The sequence below is a fragment of the Rattus norvegicus genome, chromosome 3 (assembly GCF_021556685.1).
Source record: "Rattus norvegicus strain SHRSP/BbbUtx chromosome 3, alternate assembly SHRSP_T2T, whole genome shotgun sequence".
Lineage (NCBI taxonomy): Eukaryota > Metazoa > Chordata > Mammalia > Rodentia > Muridae > Rattus > Rattus norvegicus.
The window spans coordinates 53086661-53107175 of record NC_141536.1 but is presented as its reverse complement, the minus strand read 5'-3'; the positions used below and the strand labels follow the sequence as shown (position 1 = coordinate 53107175).

The window sequence follows — 20515 nt, the reverse complement described above, 5'->3', positions numbered from 1 at the left end:
CACAGACATGGGCAGTTTCCCACTGTGCTTTGGGGATTAGTTATCTATGTCTTCTTCACAATTTGGGAAAAATCAGCGTCATTCAAACTATGTAGGTTGCTCTCTCTAGATATCGTGTTTCCAGAACGGAGTGTTACATGAGATTGAACACTGGAGATTCTGCACCCTATATTTCAAAGAGACATTTCAGCACATCACAAGATGACATAACAGTAGTTCTCAGTGGTCACAACGACTTGGAGAGTCAGAAGAAATGACTGGATGGCCAGGCTCTGACACAGTCCCACCAGAAATGCTGGATATATTCCCAGCTCAGGGGGTCGGTGCTTACAATAAAGGACACTCATGCTGTACCCTTAATGCTTAACTTTATTATCAAAGTGTTTCCAAAGTAAAATGATCCTCATAACAACAATTACTTCCAAAGATCAAGAACAAGTAATTATATCCCCATATAAAAATCAGCAAAACACAGCAACAGTACACGGAGTAATTCTAATTGGCTAATGGTACACCATTCCACTTCTGACAGATGCTCACGCACTGAACTGTCTTTAGAAAACAAATGATGTTTTGTCACTTATCCTAGTCCCCACTGAAAGCTGGAAAAGAGAAACAAATCCCCAAATGAACCACCATCCTTTTCTAAGACAGCTCAAGGCCATGAAGGTAATGACGAGGACTTGGGCACAGGAGTAATGAGAACTGTGTCACACGGGAATCCAACTGGAGTGTGCTCCACATTTATGTTAATTAAGCTGTGAGCAAACATTCCAGAATCATAATGTAACCATTCCAGAGCTTTGTAGCTAACGCTAAAAAAAAACCAAAGAAAACAAAACAAAACAGAAAACCCAAAAAACACAAAAGCTTCACATTAAGGACAGTTTAACAGAGTTTCTGACATTTATGGTGGGGAAAGAGGATAAAAATGAGTGAAACCAAATTCTTTCACTGAGCACAGAAACTATGATGACTGATGCTGCACCATGGTTCCCAGACAGCATACAATACAGGAAGCCAAGCATTCGTGGACCTGTGTTAAGGAAACAGGTGTACATGGACACAGCCTCCCCTGCCCTCTGAAAATGGGATCAGACAGAGAGAAGGGGTGGGAAGAGCCGATCTAACAGTCATTAGTAAACTGAAAGCAGAAAGAACGCTAGCATGAGGCTTTCTTTTACCAGAGTCCCAGAAGCCTAACGGTCTGTGAGGGAATGAGATAAAGGAGACCAGCTCCAGGCTAACAGAGCCCTCTCATCACTTCCCAGCAATCCCCAGAGTGCCTGGTTCTATGCGGATGCCATATGTAACCCTGCCCAGACTTTTCAATTTCTCAGTGTGGGTGGCCTCTCAGTGCACCCATCTGCCAATGCATTCCTGTCAAAGGCTTTGGGTTAAACCAAGTCACGAAAGCCCGCGGGAGGTGAATCTTCTCATTTGGGTGTCTACAAGATCTCATTACTTATGGTGTGACTTATGTTCTTCAATCTGATTTTCTTCATGAGAAGTGGCTGCCTTTGAGTATTGGTGACAGGAATCTCAAGAGCTTTAGTTAGGGCTCCCTCACATCTGCTTGGCGCCCCCTAGGGGTGGGTGCTATGTACACATAGACAAGGTACAGGGCCCACCTTTAGCCCATTTGTTCATGGAACTAAAATGTGATTGGCAGAGTATTGCTAATTAGTCTACAGCATTTGGAGAACACCACAATTTCATCTCTGGAAGAAAAGCTGATCCTGGGAAGAACACATTTAAGGAAAATGTCTTGTTTCACTTTAAGAACTTTTACTATCGTTCCTGACAGGAACAACATACTTGAAGGCAACTGCAGTAGTTAGAGCCCTCTGCATTTCTTCCCTGCTACAAAAGAACCATGTGATCACTTTCCCCTCAGGCTGACTCTGGTCTTGTTTGATGTTTTCTCTCATTTGGGTGTTAGAAACATTGCAGGGCTATGATGACTTATTGACTAGGCAGAAGTAAGCCAAAGACAAGAAAAGTGAGTAAGTAGGAGCCTTAATACCACAAACACTTAACTTCTTATTTCCAAAGGCATTGAGGCCTCTTTGGGTATAATGACATCATCTCCCATACTGATAAATGGCCCTCATCCATACCTTTGGGGTAATTCTGTATACTGTTCTTCAAATTAAGGAAAACATTCAAATATCCAGGCAGATTTGGCATTAATTCACCCCCAAATGATTAGTAATACAAACTGATGACTGGGTTGGAGACAACCGAGGGTTCCCATATTCTCTCAGAAGAGTTTGCCAGCCAAGACACAGGTGAACTCCAATGTCCTTTTTAATAATGAAGTCTCGTTTTTCCTTAGCCCAAACAACAACTAGATTTAAAAGCAAGGTGGAAGATTCAGACCCTTTTATCTAAACTGAGGGAAGGCATTAAGCTTGCTCAAACTCAAACTCTTGTCAAGTATAGGCATGTCTCATACAACAGGGACACATCTTTGTCACTCTGTGAACATCAACAAGTGTACTTGCACACATGCAGACAATGTTGCCTCTTTGCCTAGGCTATGTCATCCTGTTTGGGACCATGGTAGCATACAGTACTGTTGCCAAGTATTTGACTCAGACAACAGTTTGAGACTCACCGACCGTATGGACTAAAGATGTGATCTGGTCTTCCTCGGCCCCTGCCATTGCTGCTTTGTTCATCTGTGTTAGATGCCAATGGCACACGCTAATGATAATCTGGGATATGCCCTGTCTGGTCGTTCAGCAGACATTAGAATCATGGGGTTAAATGGCACTCACTTGCATTTTACAATAAACACTGGAATGACCCACAATACTGATTCTTGTAGCTGCTCCTCTGCTCTCAACACCCACAGGATAGGATCTGTGAGAGAGAGCTGGGTGTGTCTTATGTGTGGCAGCAGATGCTCCAGGACCTGGGCTCTATCTCAGGGAGCTCTGTGAGTGGAAGGCTGAAAGCTACTCTCAGCTGGTACGAAGCCAAACTAAGAAGGGCAATTTGTATAGAACATGGTTGAGTGTATTTTTTTTAAGGACAGGAATATGGATGATGATGATGAAGAAGAAGAAGAAGAAGAAGAAGAAGAAGAAGAAGAAGAAGAAGAAGAAGAAGAAGAAGAAGAAGAAGAAGAAGAATCAGTAATAATTTAGTTTTGCCAGTTTTTGAAGAAACATACATATGCACACGTAAATCATACTTGGCTATATCATTTATTGACTCAAGGCCAAATTCTACCTGATTTCCTACTGTTCCCCCCCACTAAATCTAGGCAAGCTATGAAAGTTACTTTTTCTAGAGTCCTTCCTACACACACTTTGGTACCCTGGGAAATCTTATGCAACCAGGAAGGAGGAGACATCACCACAAGCTAAGCTAATTAACAAGAACACCACTCAGAACTAACCTAAAGCTGGATTTACAAGTCAGACTTCTGAGAGCAATGGCCTGGTATATGTGGACAAGATTCCTCAGACAGTGTCTGTTCTCAGTCTTATCCATTCATTTTGGGAGAACATTAGACAGAGATATTAATATTCTATTCTAGAACAAGCCTACAAACTCCATTTCAATTGCCAAACAGAATTATTTCCTCTAAAAGGTAAAATGAAACAAAAATCAATAGACACGTTGAAGACCAAGCCAAGCTAATGGCGTCGGTCAGAAATCGTGTCCCTTGTCTTCCACAGTGACTTCTGTGGAAAAGATGGTTTAGATCTGCCTTTGATACAGACAGAATCAACTTACTTTATTTTATATACCTTTTCTGAATTTACAGATTGATCTTAAAATTCTTCTGTGCTAAAGAGTGTCACACGGTTCAAATACAAGTACACAGCGGTTGTCAAAACCATCTCACCCCTGGGAGGATGTGCCAAGATATTAACTGGAGGTGGGCAGGCTCCTTAGCTTAGCTGATGACAAAGTTTCACTGTCTTGACACTGCTACTATTGTTTTTCATCCATCTGCATTTGAGCAAATGCTCTGACTACTAACAATACCACTGGGGTCTCATCATTGGCCTCACAAACTCAAATACTTTCAAGTTTCGCTCCTTAGACGCATAACTGTTGTGGTTAATAAATCAGCAAGGCTCAAAGCACAGAGTCAGTTGCACTGTCTTCTACAGCAGCAAGTAGACATGTTTCCAAGCTTTTAAAATTATTGTCTGGACCATACCAGGAAATACTGTTTTGTAATTAGGTGGAGAAAGATTTAATGTTGCAGCAAGAGTTCTTTGGGAGTCTTCTCTTAACTATTAACTCATAGGCTTCAGAGTACAGGTATAATGATTTAAGAACAAAACGGAGTATAGGTGGCTCTGAGCAGGACTGTCAGGCACCGCAATCTTTTACTATTGGATACTCAGTGCCCTGACTGGTTTGGAGTGTTGTTTTAGGGGATGTTTGACTCATGAGTGCTTTAATTCCATTCAGTTCCCCTTTTCCTGAAGATGAGATGGGATAAAAATCCCTGGCTCATCTGTGTGGTTTTTGTAGCTGCACAGAAGTGACACTGGCTGCAGAGGGTGGGTGGGGGTGGGAGGCTCATGACTTACTCTTTGGTAATTTCCCCCACAGCTGTCCCTGCCATTCTCCAGTAGAATTTTTACTGTTTCTCTGGAAATGGCTCCACTTGAAAAGAAATTCATGAGCCCCCACCAGTCATCAGAGCAGTAAATAGAATGGACTTGTCTTGTGGGGTGGATGCTTCTAGCAACAAGAAAGTCATTGTGGGATGCATTTGAGGAGGAAGGCAAAGGGTTAATAGTCGTTCTCCCATTTGATTTACTTTGCTCAGCAAAATACAAAGTCTAATACTAGATAGGGCTTTTCTCTTGAAAGCTGGTTGCAATAAAGTGCTTTGCAGGGAAGGAAGTCTTTGCCAACTCCCACAAACCTTTTTATTTTTCTGCCTCAGAATATTCTTGACTTCCTCTTTTTTATATGTTAGGACAGAAGACTGGGCTAATACAGTAGAAATTATGGCAAGTTGAAGTCAGTGGCTATCTTTATGAGAGCCCCAGAAGATAATTTGTGGGTCCCTTGGTATCTGGGAACTTAAGCAAGTGGCATTGTTTCATAATCAGAACACTGACTTCACTGGAGGGCAAAAATAACTTTGTTACCAACATGGTCAACTCCCAACCACCTACCACAGAAAGGAAATTTCATGCTTGTGTACAAGAGACAAACTCTATTCCAAGGCAGTTTCCTGTAAAAATTCAAAAGTCCCCCAATAGCCACCCTCTTTTATTGGAACTGCTAACTGATCACAAAGAGTGGCCCAGTTCATCCTGTTTAGACTCACGTGGGACAACGATCACCAACTACATGGGCAATTATAAAATGGGTGCAGAACAGAAAGAAAGCCAACCTACTGGGAACTGTGTGAGGATCTTGCATGGGATTTTACTTGCTCTACGGGGTAAAGTAAAGTTGGTGCTCATGGCACACTGGACTACAGCGTGGTAAAGGGACACAGATGGGACATTTTTACTGCCAATCATGAGCCCAGAGAATAAAAGGAGTGAGGGGATCCTCCTCTGTCCACAGATTTACAAACAAATAAAAAAATAAATAATATCCTAAGACAAATGCAAATACCGTTCCCTTGTGTCAGTTACATACAGCATGCCTACACAGAAAGAATGGGAGTTCTTCATTCACAGACAGGACGCATGGCAGTACACTATTCAGAACGCTCTGAGAATCCTAACTTTTGTCTCTGGTGATGAGATATCATGAAAGGAACTGCATTTGCAACTTATTAAATACTTCCAGGAACAAACAGTTCCCTTTGTTCAGAACTTATAGTTTTGGGTAATTAATCATCCATGGAGCAAGGGCCAGTGAGGAGGTACCCGTTGGTACCGCTGGTTCCGTTGGTGGTTGTCGAAGAGTGTAGTTTCTTTCCTGGAGGCTCCGAGTCCTCATCATCTGAGCTAGATTCAATGTCGCTCCGGTCGTCCTTGGACACCTGCAGAATACAGGAATGGGCGTGTCACCAGCTTTCTAGGACCAGCAGGGTTGGGCGTGCCCAGCAGCACATGCAACCCTTGCATGAGGATGAACTTACTCACATGTTACAGAAAACAAACTGGACAAGAACACTGTTATGGCAGCAAGGCCCCTCCACTGCAGGAATGTATGGTGTATGACAAAGTAGGTTCTGAAGAATGTAACCGAGTTTGAGCATCATGGACTCTGAAGGGCTCCTCCATCACGGAGAATGTCTAGACCACGATCCTACCCTTCCCCATAGTGATGGTGGTATTTATACCCTGACGGTGGCCCTTTAGGAATTGGACACAAACCAGTCAATTTATTCACCAATGACCATGTTCTTACTGTTAGTTATTCAAGGTTAGCTCTAAATGACCATGCTAGGATTCACATGCTAGCTCAAACCACTGAAGCAAATCATTGCTATTTGGGGTTGCAATCCATTCATTATTTATTCATTCTATATTTAATTCACTTTTCTTTTTTGCTAAAATTACATTGAAATTTTGTTTTAGATATGATAGAATAACACATGGCACCAGGAGACATTCTGACGATCCTCTAGATGAGATAGCTTTCAGCATTTGCCAGAAAGAAATCTACTGGACAGATCGTCGAAAAAATTATTTTTATTATGTGCCAATTTCTTCAATCTTCCACTCAGTTTGAGTAATGTGAACAGGAAAATGACACATGAGGACAATACATCTGCTTGTTAACACGAAGTGTGAAAAAACCCTACGGTGTGGCAAATAAATACTTTATTGATTTTAAAACTGAAATGATTTGAATCCTTTTCTAGGTAACGCTAAATTATGGCCAGCATTTTAACCTAGAGGGCCTTAAGAACTTTAGGTAAGTGCACTGGTTACTTAGTCAATTTTTATTTTGATACCAGGTCTCCCTGTGTAGCCCAGACTTGCAGAGATCCTGCCGGGGTTCCTGAGTCCTGCGAGTACAGGTACGCACCCCACGCTCAGCTTCATCTAATTATTCAGTTGGATGGCCAGGGAAGTCTTGCCTTCAGTGATTCTCTAGGGGCTGGACTGAGAGACCATCTCAGTTTCCGAATGGTATTTCTCGAGTACTGAGGGCTTCTCAGGTCAGATCTTCTCTGCGTGACTAACACATCAACTAGAGAGCTGTGGAATCTACTACTGGGAAGCCATTAGGGAGTGAGGACATAATCATTTGTAGGTGTGCAGGGAAGGGAGACAGTAAAAACTGAAAACTACTGTTCCAATCTAACCAGTGTTGTGCCAAATATCACACACAGGTGAGCCTCACCCCAAAGCCCTCTGAGGTCACTCAGCTCATATTGACAGTGTTGCTCAAAAACAAAACAGAACAACAACACACAGAGATACGGAGGCAACAACTGACTGGGGGATAAGAGTATTTCTACTTAAAAGGCATGAGTCATAAAGAAGTATTATGTAAAGAGGCATTGTTACATTTATAAGTCTATTAGTTCCAAATTAATGTGGTGGGATAGGACTCCAGATGCAGAGTTATTAATTTGTACGCCTAGTAAGATTATTTTAAATTATATTTGGAAAAACCCACCATTATGATACTGTCAAAGAAAAAGGGCAATTAAGAATGCCACAAAATAACCCAAGGGAGAGCCCATGGATACAAGTAATCTTGCTGTGTGAGGTTTGAGCATCAGTGGCAGAGAAGAAACCCTGAAGCCAAGGCTGGGGAATGTAATTAGTGATAGTTCCTCCGTAAAGATGATGGAGTAACAGTTAGAGGCAAGATGACGGGTCTGGTGGAAATGAGAATGCCATAAATACAAAAATAATCCAATCTACTGCGCCCTCCATCTTTACTTATTATCATTCTCCCAGGACCATGCATGCTGATTTAATTTGTGTCCAAATGAGGAGAAGAAACATTTCAAAAGAAACATGAGTTAAGGCTGGGCGTTGTGGTGCACGCCTTTGATCTGAACACACAGGAGGCAGAGAGGTGAATGTGAGGCTGGCCTGGTCTACAGATTCAGGTCCAGGATAGCCAGGGCTATACAGAGAGACCCTGTCTTGAAAAATTAAAAAGAAAAAAAGGAACATGGTTTTATTTAGAAGAATAAGTCACAGGGAAAAATGAACTTTATCTCCTAAGAAATTAATTTGTCAAATTTGTCTAAATACTTAGAATTTATACAGGTGGCGATTCTGAGGATCAGCTTCATAGATCACAAGTTGTTCAGATGTCTCCTGTGGAAGGGGCTGATTTTGTGGACCTCACTGAGGACAGAGGGTCCGGTGCTACTCTGTTTTCTGCAGACCAGGGCAACATCTGTAGCCCAGGTCTCCTTTCTGCACCGTATGGATCAACTAGTTTAGTTTCTCTCACTTCACACTGATCTGTTTTGGTCTTAGCCAACACATTGGCTGTTGGTCTTAGGTACCAACAGAAAAAAACCAAAACGATTCCCTTCCTGTTGGATCAGTGAGATTTATATGCTTACACAAAGGGGAAAGATAAAACTCTCCCTGATATCTTCTGCAGATCAGGGAATCGACAACTGCCACAAAGGCCCCAGGAGTGTCAACAGGTGAGACAGAAGAAAATGCCTGAATCCAGGCCACTGAGCAACCCTCCAGCAGGCAAGTGTCACCCCAGAAGGAAGAGAGAGGACGAGGAACTTACATGTACAGGGTTCCACTTCCCGGCCTTCCAGGATGGCAGGAGGAAGAGAACAGACAACAGAGTAAGAAAACAGTGTGGAGAATGATCTGGGAATGTCACTGCTCGAGACAAAGGGGGAGAGGCTCTGCAAGATTTAAGTCAGCCTCCCGGTTCCACTTTGAAACAGAGACTTAAAGTTAAGTTTTGTTGGAAAAGTCACATATCTATTTATTTTTCCCTTTGAGAGAAAGGCCTGCTTCAGTGAGCACAAGACACCTAGCAATCCTTTTAATGAGAGGAAATACGTTATTAAATTAAATTTCTTCTCAGTATAAATAATCAGAGAAGGTTAAGGAGACAGAGAGAAAAAAATTCCACCATAAATAATATTTCATCATTAAATGCAAAATTGTAATTACAGGTCATTGGGCATCATCATCAACAAAGCCAACAGAGAAACTTTTCTTTAAAAAGAAGAGCCAATGGGAAGAAAGTAATTCAGTTTGTGTTTCAAGGTGGTTTTTGGAAGAAATAGCACTGATTTTGATGAAATCAGAAACAAGTGATTTCAGAGGAGCCAAAAATACCCTGACATTTCTGGGACGTACTGAAGAGAGTGAGTTTTAGCTTACCTTGCCTTTTGAAACAGTTTTGCAAGCTATTTTTACAATCAGGTAAGACCAGAAGCAGTTCAACCCTTGTAGTAACAACAGCAGCAGGTTAAAAACCCACCAGGATGGGTACGGTCCAACGATCTCCCAACTTTCAAATAATGTGGTATTCAACACCCTGAGGAGGAGAAGAAAGCCATTACTGAACACAGTGTTTCATTTTGTCCTCAAAGGAGTCCTACTGATTTTGAAGGCTCACAAGGTCAATAGTCTCCCTCAACTGCCTCCTCCCTTCCTGGGGGTACAGCCTGAAAGTTAAGCAAGTCCTGAGGAGTCGTCTGTTACCACAGGGCCCTGACTGTTCCATATCGAGTAGTGTATTTTAACCCATTCACTGTTTTAAAAACTGTCACTTTTCAAGCGTGCACTTCAGTGGCATTGCTCTCTTGCAAAACTCAGACCATGGACCCATTGAATAGGAGCTCCCTACTCTCTCTTCCTGAAGCAACTTCTATTTCCTGCCTCTGTAAGCTGAGCTTCTGGGATGTTTGTGGAATCATAAAATGGTGGTTATTGGCTTCTCCCAAGCAGAATATCCCTAAGGTTTATCTATTTTGCATAAATTATGAAGAGATCTTTCCTGAAGTATTTGCCCACACCACTCTTTGTTTACAAATGTCCACCAGCAGACACTGGCTTGCTCCCATTCTTTGGCTACGGTAAACATTGCTTCTAAGACTCTGGGCCCACAAACATCTATTCTAGCATACATCTTTTGGCTCTCCACCTAGAAGTGAAATCCCTGAATCTGTCCAATGTCCCCTTCACTGTCATCATCCATGGCTTCCTCTAGGAATTCCATTCATCTTTTGGATTCGATTTGATTCTCTAACAACTCATTGAGAACACCTGCATGTTTTCCAAGTTGATTTTAGCTTTCTTAGTGTGAAGACCACCACCCTGTATTATACTGCAAGGAAAAAGAAAGGTGGATCATTAAAAACATTAGTTCAGTGGAGACCACATGCCTCACACAGCAGGGATTAGAAAAAGCATGAGAGCCAGGCTTTTATCTGCATGGGGCCCCACTAGAGGGCCTTTCATTTTCTAATTGCTCCCCTGGGAAAGAACTAACATTGAAAGACATCCTTTGAAAGTGATGCCTTGGTATTTGAAAGATTTGTTTCTGACAAAAATTATTAGGGTATAATAAATGTATTTAGTTTTAAAAGTGTGTGGGGATATGTCCTTGAGTTAGGAAGACAAACCAACCACACATTGGCTCTATATCTTGCCAACAGAAGCAGCAGGTAGCCATGAGAAACAGACCCTGTTCTCTTGTCAGCCTGTGATGCTTGTAAGTCCTTGGAGACTGAGTTGTCATCTGGACCCTTCACTATCACAGAGTCACACAACACCCTTCCACCCGTGTGATTTGTGGATCACTCTTCCTTCTCTCACTACATTTCCATCCCCACAAGGGCAGCTGACTGTACAGGCCAGGCCAGGCGGGACTATACCTGGCACGCACCAAGTAGCTAAGAGGCTGGACTGTGCTTGAATTTAAGGCAGGGTCCACTTACACAAGGCCAGGAGGAAAATACAGAGAGAACTTCAATAAATGGTGTGATGGTGTGATGGGTGCCTTCACAGAGGTTAAAGGAAAAGCGCTTCATGAATTCACAGAAGGAAATTTACTGTCACAAGTGGCCTAAGATGTCAAGGGGAAAAGAAGGCCAAATAGCCCTAAGTGTGTTCCCACTTGCAGTTTCCACAACCCATTAGGGACCGCAGTGAATCTAAGGTTTCGTCTTCAATCCTGTCACACTAATTATCTCCACAGAACAATTCAGAATAAACACACGTGCAAAAATCCTCGGAGCATGAGACTGAATTCAGAAACTCACTCAGAGTAGTACTGTACTTTGTACATACTGATCTATTAATACTGGGATGAATATAAGGAGATCTATTAATGTGTTATAGCAATAGGCCAAACTGACACAAAACTAATTATTCAACATCACCAAAGACATATGGTAATGTTCAATTCTCCATTGTTGAGGGATTTTTGTTTGTTTGTTTATTTATTTATTACTTTTTTTTTATTATTACTTTTTTTTGTTTTTTCTGAGACAGAATTTCCTCCATGTAAGCCCTGGCTGTCCTAGATTTGCTTTGTAGACCAGGTTGGCCTTGAACTCACAGAGATCTGCCTGCCTCTGCCTCCTGAGTGTTGGGATTAAATGTGTATGCTACTATGCCTGGATATTGTTGAGTTTTGAAAATGAACTTCTTATGATTTTAATAAACATTTGAGCATTTTTAACAAATAAGAGCTACTTCCTTTAAAACACTATGGAAGCCAGCATTATTACAGGTTCTGGTCATTCATTATGGCAAGAAATAAAAAGATTTTTATTTAAAATATTTTATATAACAATCTGTAAGTATTTTAAAAGTAGCAAACAATGGCAATATCCTGATACAAAATGGCTAACAAATTAGTTTTTATCTCTATTACAGAAATTATGAAGTAAATCAAAGTAGTAAATACATTTTTATTTCTATTCTACTTTTTGTATTTAGGCCTCTCTTGCACGCTGTGGGTCAGCAACTACGACTAGGTTACTTATCTGGCCCTAAAATGTATTTTAAGAATTTCTAATACTGGAGGAAAAAGCCATGGGGGAGAAAAAGAAGAGGGAGGGAGAGGGGAAGGGGTAGGTGGAGGGAAGAGGGAAAGCCAGAGAAAGTAAGAGTGTGCATTGAAGCTGCTAAAAAATCAAGGTGGGTTTCCTTTAGTAGCTCAGGGAATTTTATATTTTCTTTTTCACATTCTTCTACTTTCCAAGCTCATGACAAAAAAATTTTTTTTAATACTAGTTATTTCTGAGAAAGAGTATATTGGGATAATGTCGATACGGCTGCCTTGCAGACCAGGGACTATTAGGTCTAAACAAGGCTAAGCACCAAAGCTGTCAGGGAGGGATCTACACACCTTACATTTTCTATCTCCAGCTGCATTCAGAACTCCTGGAATTAACATGTTCTCCAGACGTTTGCTGAGTGTCTCCCAGTTGTTTACCTAGCAACCGACTAAATAAGCAAGCATGAGCGATGTCTGGGATAATCACACAACTTTGACTGGGGCCCTGCTTCTTGACACACATGCTCTACACACACATCAACTGCATGCACAGTTCTGCACAGCACGAGGTACCATTCTACCAGTTGCAGGCTGGGAGCCTGTGTCACCGTTAGGGTTTCGGAACCAGTGTTGCACATGGCTTCATTTGAGCAGGGTGTCAGAGCACTGGCTGGTGACATGACACTCACATTAATTTCAGAAATTAATGCATCCGCTCTGCTGTGACTGATGTCTCAGAGATGCCACTCGAAAGTAATGCGACTTTGAAAACTGACTCGGATGCTTGCACAACCCCCTGGGAAAATCAATCTATCTATCTATCTATCTATCTATCTATCTATCTATCTATCTACCTATCTATCATGTATGTATGTATGTATGTATGTATGTATGTATCTATCTATCTATCTATCTATCATGTATGTATGTATGTATCTATCATGTATATATGTATGTATGTATGTATGTATGTATGTATGTATCTATCTATCTATCTATCTATCTGGGAAAATCCATCCTTCCTTCCTACCTACGTACCAACCTAGTGTTGACACCTGGTTCTAAAAAAATAACAGCAAACCTAGACTGTCCTAAGCCAACTTCCCTTTTGTGGACAAGCAATTAATGGTGATGTCAAGATCTTACTCTTTCAGAAAGGTTAGGCCTAGAAGTGTGTACTGTGACGATACCACTAAAAACTCCTGCTGACAGATTCCAGGAGAACAGTCGCCTCTCAGGGAGCAATGGTCAGGGCAGGGGAAGAGTGAGGCTGATGGGAAACTAGAAACTCTCACGTCCTCACCTGGGTAGTGATTGTATGGGATCTAAATACATAAAATTGAGAAGTGTGTCCATGGCGGGGGGGGGGGGGGCAAGCTGTATCCTGAAGGTCTGTACACTACACAAGAAACGTGAATCCTACATCTATAAAACGCTAAGGGAGAAAATTCTCTACGTCAAACAAACTGAACATATGAATACTATCAACTTGCATTTTCTGGTTTGCGTAATTACTGTGGTGGTACTAGGAGGTTTCCCTCCAGGTAGTCTCTGTTCACTGTATTGAGTCTCAGAAAATGATATTTTTCTTTCCCAAATAACAGTTCTTTCCTCAATAAAAGCAAATCTCTATTGATGAGAGTATGAGGAGACAGGAGAGACAAACAACTTTTAATTTTTTTTCTCATTAAAGCTAGGAACATGATCTGGTATTGGGTGGGGGGAAAGGACTGAAGCCTTGAGGGTCAGCAGAAAGTATGAAACAGCGACCTTGGGAGGAAGGAAGTTGGGAGGAATGTACCCCTACAATGTACCAGAGACCTGGGAAGTGAGGGACTCTCAGGACTCGAAGGGGTGGGGGTTGAGGGGGGGACCCTAGATGAAATGCCCTATAGTGTGGAGAGGGAACTTGTAGAACCCGCTTCCAGCAGAAAGACAGGGCATTAAGTAAGGGATGGGGTTGCTATTCCACAGTCAAAACTCTGACCCATAATTCTTCCTGTCTGAAAGAAATGCAGGGATGAAAATGGAGAAGAGCCTGAGGAAAAGAAGGTCCAGTGACATGCCCAAAGTGGGATCCAGCTAAAGGGGAGGCCCCAAGACCTGACACCATTACTGAAGCTATGTGGCACTCACAAAAAGGGACCTACCATGACTGCTCTCCAAAAGACCCAACAAGCAGCTGAAAGTCAGATGCAGATACATATGTACCCAACCAATGAACAAAAGCTACTGACCCTTCTGGTTGAATTAGGGAAAAGCTGGAGGAAGCTGAGGAGGAGGGCGACCTGTAGGAGGACCAGCAGTCTCAATTAACCTGGACCCTGAGATCTCTTAGACTTGGGATCACCAAGCAGGCAGCATACACCAGCAGAGATGAGGCCCCCAACACATATTCAGCAGAAGACTCCCGGGTCTGGGTTCAGTCAGAGAAGATGCACCTAACCCTCAAAAGACTGGAGGCCCAGGAACTTTAGAGGACTGGTGGGGTGTGTGGGGCAGGGACATCCTCGTAGAGATGAGGGTAGGGGGGTGAGGAAGAGGTATGGGATGTGGAACAGTTGGAGGGTGGACTGGGAGGGGAATAAAATCTGGAGTGTTAAAAAAAAAAAGCTAGGTTCATTTAACCACTAGATGGCACACTAGGAGCACACAGAGCATGCTCACACAGGATAATCCTCCCCCTCCCCTCCCCCCGCCACCCCCAACCCAGCACAGACAGCACTTGACCTCTAGGTGACACCCTTCCTTCTAAAAGTTGCATCAATCATCAGGAGGACGAGGAGTTCTTGTGTGAGGCTCTTTCTTACTGCATGGACTGTCTAGACACAGATGGTTTGAAGGAGCCCACCCACCCAATTCCCTAGAGGTAAGCAGATGTACCATTGACCACTTAGAGCTTGACTGGGGTATGTTATTTTAATAGATTTTAGTGAATCATAAGACTATAATTCGCTTTGCTTTACGGTGACTTATCTTTTACAGACACATTTATCTTAAATTTGATTTTGATTAAAACACATAGAATGTGGTGGCAGAATGCATAGACTCCTGTAGAAGAGTTCATAGACTCCTGTAGAGGAGTTCATAACTTCTTTGCTGTTGAGCAGAGAATCCACAGGGCAATCTTATTTTAACAAAACAAGGCTGTTTTCTTTTGCATCTGGGATACCAACACAACTGAAAGCGCTCTGCTTTCTCCCTTCAGTTCAGGATTCTGGAGGACTTGATAGAAATTGCCATTGACATCTCATCTCGAAGAACCACCTCTGACACACAAATGAAATGTTTATACTATAATGAAATATATATCATATATATTTCATTCATGTTGTGACTTCATAGTACGAATTTATTCTCTTTTATCTGTATCACATCTACTTACATTGACATTCACATATTTGTTCAGTACCACCTATCTATAGTGTTTTTTAAATACTCCTGTGACATAAGTGATAGAAGACAGCCCAGGAGGTCTTCCGGTACAAATGGGTTGTGGGGAGACTTGGTTTTCAGTGCTGGTTGGACCAGGACTTCCTGCTGCCAAGCAGGGACTCTTGCTGAGTTATGTCCCAGTGCCGGGTGGTGTTTCACCAGAAGGGTGAAACTGAGGCTCCTAGCTGAGGACAGCATCCTCTGCAACAGCGCTTCCCTTTCCCACCAAGGAGTTATAGGTGGGCTTTGTGTTTCTGGAATAATCTCTCCTGAGAACCATAAAATAATTAGGCCCACGATGAGCATCTGAAGAGTGCCAAAATTTCTTCTCTAGAGGCAGAGTCAGGGCTTGGTCCCTGAGTGCCACATGCCATCTGAAAGGGGAGATGTCCCCTCAGTCAACATTAGGTTTCTCTACTTCAGCCTGGTCTTGACATCGGGAGTCAAGACAGAACTCAGTGTGGTCATGCTATGTTTTTCTCTGGCACAAATGTCCATGAGATATCTAAATGAAAAATACATTCAACCAAAATTTAATCACCTAACTAGCATGTTATGCCAGGTACGGTGGATGCCAACAAGCAGGCATTCAAGATTATACTGAACAAAATCTACGGGTGCTTAACATCTGCAGGCCAGAGACTGAATTCACTGTTTCGAGACTGGCCGACTGTGTCTGCCTCTCTGTCCCTTGCTCCCTTTCTCCCACCCATAACAACTCCAGGCCTAAACTATATCTTAGTTGGACTGGCCATTCGACACTTCAACAGGACTGAAGGGTACGTGTGTGTTTTCTCCCCTTCTATAGGGCAGCCCACTCACACTTGGACTTCCACACTGCTGGTGTCATCAGCAAGTGCTGTCTTGGGAGGGTAGCTTGGGGGTCCGACGACTGATCACATTTGAATAACTGTGCCCTTGCCTATCAGTCTGCGGCAAACATGGATGTGATTTCTTTATCCCTGGCAGGAATCTGAGCTTGAATCCTGGCCAACTGCTTCTCTGTCTTTGGAAATAGATGTACCGGCTCTATCCTGCCATTGTTACAGATGAGACATTCAGTCAAATACACCTTACTTTAGTCCTAACCTGGCTGGACTTCCTGGCTGGAGCAGGGGTTCTTCTCAACCCACTCTCCTCCCTATGTTCCTCATCGCCATACCCGAGTCCTCTTAGCCATGCTGGGTGTTTCACAGCATGATTGAGGCAGGCCTGTCTTCACCCCTGCCTGTGTGATGTGATGTTGCTTCCCTGTTGGTAAAGGTGACTTTTGCTCTGCTCCTTATTAACAGTCCTTCATGGAGCAATTACTATTGCTAAAAGCGTCAAATATGTCACACACATTATTTGATCTTGCTAGGTGTAAGAGTCAACGGTCACTGAAACCAGGCTCAAGCAGTGCACATTGTGCAAAAGGTTTCAGGGTAAATCCTCATCTCCCCCAAGCCCCCAGTGGGTACTCTTATCTCTATTTTTCAGACAGGACACTGAAGCACAGAGAATGTAAATAACATGGCCACAGTTGGGGTTGGGAGGTGGAGAGAGCTGAGACATGGGCGGCCTGGGGTACTGCGCTAGGCCCCCAGGCACCTCGTGCTCCTTGGCTCTCCTAGCTGCATGTTAGCCTCTTACCCATGTTTATGCTCAGAGCCAAGACATTGCCATCCGACAGCAGAGACAGTGCCCCATGGGCCTCTTGCTTGGCACACAGGCAGAACATCCCCTCTGTCTGTTACTGCTTGCTCTGGTTTCCGGAGACAGGCCTTAGTCTCATCCCCTGGTTTCTAATAGCCATGTTCCAGTTTGTTCCTGCCTAAATGGCCGAAGTGGGTTTAGTTTAATTGATTCCCCCACCTTGGCCCATTCCTTTAACCTTTAAATCCCCAAATAATTATCTCTCCTACTGACAATCAAGTAATGCCTTTCGCTACCACCTTGACATAGATATGAAATATTAACGATGTAAAAATCAAAGACTTCTTTCTAAGCTCAGCTCATAAAACAGGCATGTGAGCCCCCTGCTGCTTTCTTTGATTTTCTCTTTGGAAGGGTGGAGGCCCGTGCACATCTCCAATACCCTCGACTTCAAGATAAAAGCATTTAAGGCCAACTCTTGGAGCAATGGGGGAAGCTAAGAGAAAGCAACTTCAGGGACCGCTCCTTCACTCTTCTTCCTTAGACAGGGTCTTTCCATGTAGTTCGGGCAGACCCTAAACTGACGGTGTGAGTCTTGCAGGTACTACGTTGTCCCTAGCATGGGGCCTCACTGAGAGCTGGATGTAAGGTGTCCTGGCCCTCTCAAGGAGGGAAATGCTTTCTAGTCACTGTGCGAACTACATGTTGACCACCCCTGTTTTGTATTTCTGGAATCCAATCTCAGAGATCAATTTTCTTCTTGGACCCTAACATTATATACAAAAAGTTTCAGGGTTTAAAGCATTCTGAACTTTTAGATTAGAGAGGTTTGGCCGTAAAGTTTATGCAAATGTAAAGAGATCTGAAACATCTAAGTCACTAACAGTTTGGATAAGGGCTACTCAGTCATCAGTAGGCTGATGTAAAAATCACTAAAAATTCCAAACACGGGGCACATGTGACTCATGCATTACGTGTGGGTGTATGTATCCTCTAGTGTGTACTTGATATCTGACCTGCGAAGACCCAAGCTTACTCAACAGCAATGCTGACAGATAAGATTGAGCACCGTCCTTTGCTCCTTCTTGCCTCATATCATATCTCCTTGGCTCTGAGACTCTGACCCTTGATACTTCCGGTTTCTTGGCTCTATCTATCACATGGTCTTTCCGGTGTTTCACTTGGCAGCACCCACACAAAAACTCTGACCTGTCTTGTGATCCCTTGCTCTAGTGTGTCCATTGTGACACTGCCTGGCTTCCCAGAACACCACCCAAGGGAGGTAGTATGGGCACACATCTGCAGGTCCTGTGGTCAGGAAAGACAGAGCTTTAATCTGGGCTATATAAATAGTTGTAGGCAGCGTTCTCTCTCTCTCTCTCTCTCTCTCTCTCTCTCTCTCTCTCTCTCTCTTTCTCTCTCTCTCTCTCCTCGCTGACATTTCCTCTGTTTTTATTTAAGATTTCAAGGATATGATTTTATATTTTATCTTAGAGAAATGTCTCGGAAAATCTTGGAAGTGCTGCCACCAAGATTAACTGTCCTCAGGCCCGCCATATTGAGGGTGTTCTGTACCTGAGAGGCTTTATCCCTTTCCCCTTGGCAAGAGAAAGACAGTAAACATTTTTTTTTTTAAACAAAGACTTAACCCTTCAGAATAAGTCAGAATTTACTAAACTAGATTGTGAGATGCTCAAAAACCTAGAGGAAAACCTAACCAAACCCCCAAAACTCTAGAATTATAAATACAGAGATTTTGATATGACAAAATGCTCTTTTTCAAAATGTTGTTTTTCTTTGGATCAAAACAACCCAAGAAAACCTGCATTGAATAATAGCAGAGCAATTGACGAGCAAAGACAGTATTCTGGAAAAAAAATAACTGCAATAGTGTTAACTATTGGAATAATTGCTACAGAGTGTAACAGGCGTGCTTCGAGTGTGGGCAGATGTGGGCTTACTCAGAAAAGAGCTGACAGTTTGCACATTACGTCTCAAGTAGAAGTCAAAACACTGTGTTCCGGGCTTGGATCTTGTGCTTGCCAGTTGGGTGCCTTACTATTCTTTTATAAACTTCAGTTTTCATGTCTGCAAAGCAAAGGCCTGAGCTAATGCGACTACTAAAGGCTTCTGAAGCAGAGGCATAAGAAGCTTCGTGACTCTTCCTCCTTCCAGGTTTACCTAAAATTCCCCATGGTCCGACTGCTTCCTTCAAGCAAAAATTCCCCAATGGACAGATGCATTGTTCTCGGGTGACTCTCAAAACTTTGAACTCAGCCTAAGGAAGCAGAAGCTTTGTTCTCCATGAGTAAAAGTAAGAAAAAAAAATACAAAGAAGGAAAGTACGAAGTTGCATTTAGCAGGAACTCACGAAGCACTCAAGAGCTTGAACAAATGTTCTATTTGCAAGAGCAAAGCTTTTCCTACTCCTGGCTTCATGACACTCTGACACAGACTGGCTTTCTGCAGAAGGTTGTTGAAGCAGACCACGAGAGCTACAGGGATCCCTAGCAAGCCCCCAGCTTAACTGGGGTGCAATTGCTAGTCTCACCGGGCTCCTAATCGGCATATCTCCAGCTTTCACACTAACAAGGCAGAGCAATGCAGAAGGCTTACCAGCAGGAGCTGGCCCTAGAACCCAGATCCATAGTCCTCTCCTCATACTGCTGTGCAGCCTAACAAAACTAGAAGTTATCAACAGTAGATGTTCTTGATGTTACTGTATCCAACTTTAAATCTGTGTGTGAGACTGTGACACTGCATACGTAACTTGGTACCACAGGACACACCCTGTCATAATTCAGTCCACCTACAAATCTATTTCCGAGCCATCCTACATGCTTTGTTTTGCACAAGCCAAACCTCCCATAAAGAGATGCCAAGTGGCATTTCCATGCTGAATACGGGCTTGTGGATCCCTGTTGAGCTGTTCACAGATCCTCATAGATACTTTTGTTCTTCTGGCCAGTACAAGCCCTTGCTTATATTTAAGACATTCTACCCCAATATTAATGTGCTTGTCTGGTGTTCCTACACTTGTATGTAAACTCTTGAGTATTGGTGCCTTAATGGACGGTATAATCCTTCTCAAGAATTCAGTGACACTCGTGGGCAAACAGGTGAGCCAATGGTTACATTAATTTGAAGTGATGTAGTTTTTGCATAATAGCCAACATATTGGTCATGAGAAACGATCTTAAGAATACTGATTGTATTTCACAGTTTGAGTTGCAATACAAGTATTTAGACACACAACATATGTGTAAATTCCATTTGCTCTCTTGCCCCGGATCCTCTGATATCCACACCAAGAGCCTAGACTTAAGAGCTACAACAGGTGGTCTACATTTTCTTTTAAAAGAGTCTTCTTGATTAACTGATAAATATAGATATGACTTTGAAGTGTATATATCATAGCTTCTCAAATTGTCAGTCATGACAACAGTGTTTGAAGGCTTGTAACTGAATGTGAAAAGACAAAAAACAAAACAAAGACAAAAAAAAAAAACCAAAAAGCAAGTGTGTAATGAATACAAGA

General features: G+C 42.7%; 1 protein-coding gene and 1 long non-coding RNA gene across 8 annotated transcripts in view; one reads left to right on the top strand and one right to left on the bottom strand.

Annotated features, from left to right (window-relative positions):
• Positions 1–14776, top strand: part of LOC134486099 (uncharacterized) — a 39439-nt gene extending 24663 nt beyond the window's left edge. For 3 of the 6 annotated variants that reach the window (XR_015684355.1, XR_015684354.1, XR_015684356.1), the window contains 3 exons: positions 6908–6970; positions 8527–8728; positions 9068–11681. This is a non-coding gene — a long non-coding RNA (uncharacterized LOC134486099). Of the gene's footprint in view, positions 1–6899; positions 6971–8526; positions 8729–9067; positions 11682–13917 lie in introns of those variants that run through there. The other 3 variants (XR_015684353.1, XR_015684352.1, XR_015684357.1) reach the window with 3 other exon arrangements.
• Positions 350–20515, bottom strand: part of Cers6 (ceramide synthase 6) — a 248819-nt gene continuing 228653 nt past the window's right edge. The window contains 3 exon segments of one of the 2 annotated variants that reach the window (NM_001399362.1): positions 350–5983; positions 8668–8691; positions 9279–9435. In NM_001399362.1, the coding sequence (NP_001386291.1) occupies positions 5831–5983; positions 8668–8691; positions 9279–9435 (334 nt within the window). In that variant the 3' untranslated portion in view covers positions 350–5830. 2 annotated transcript variants of the gene reach the window in all.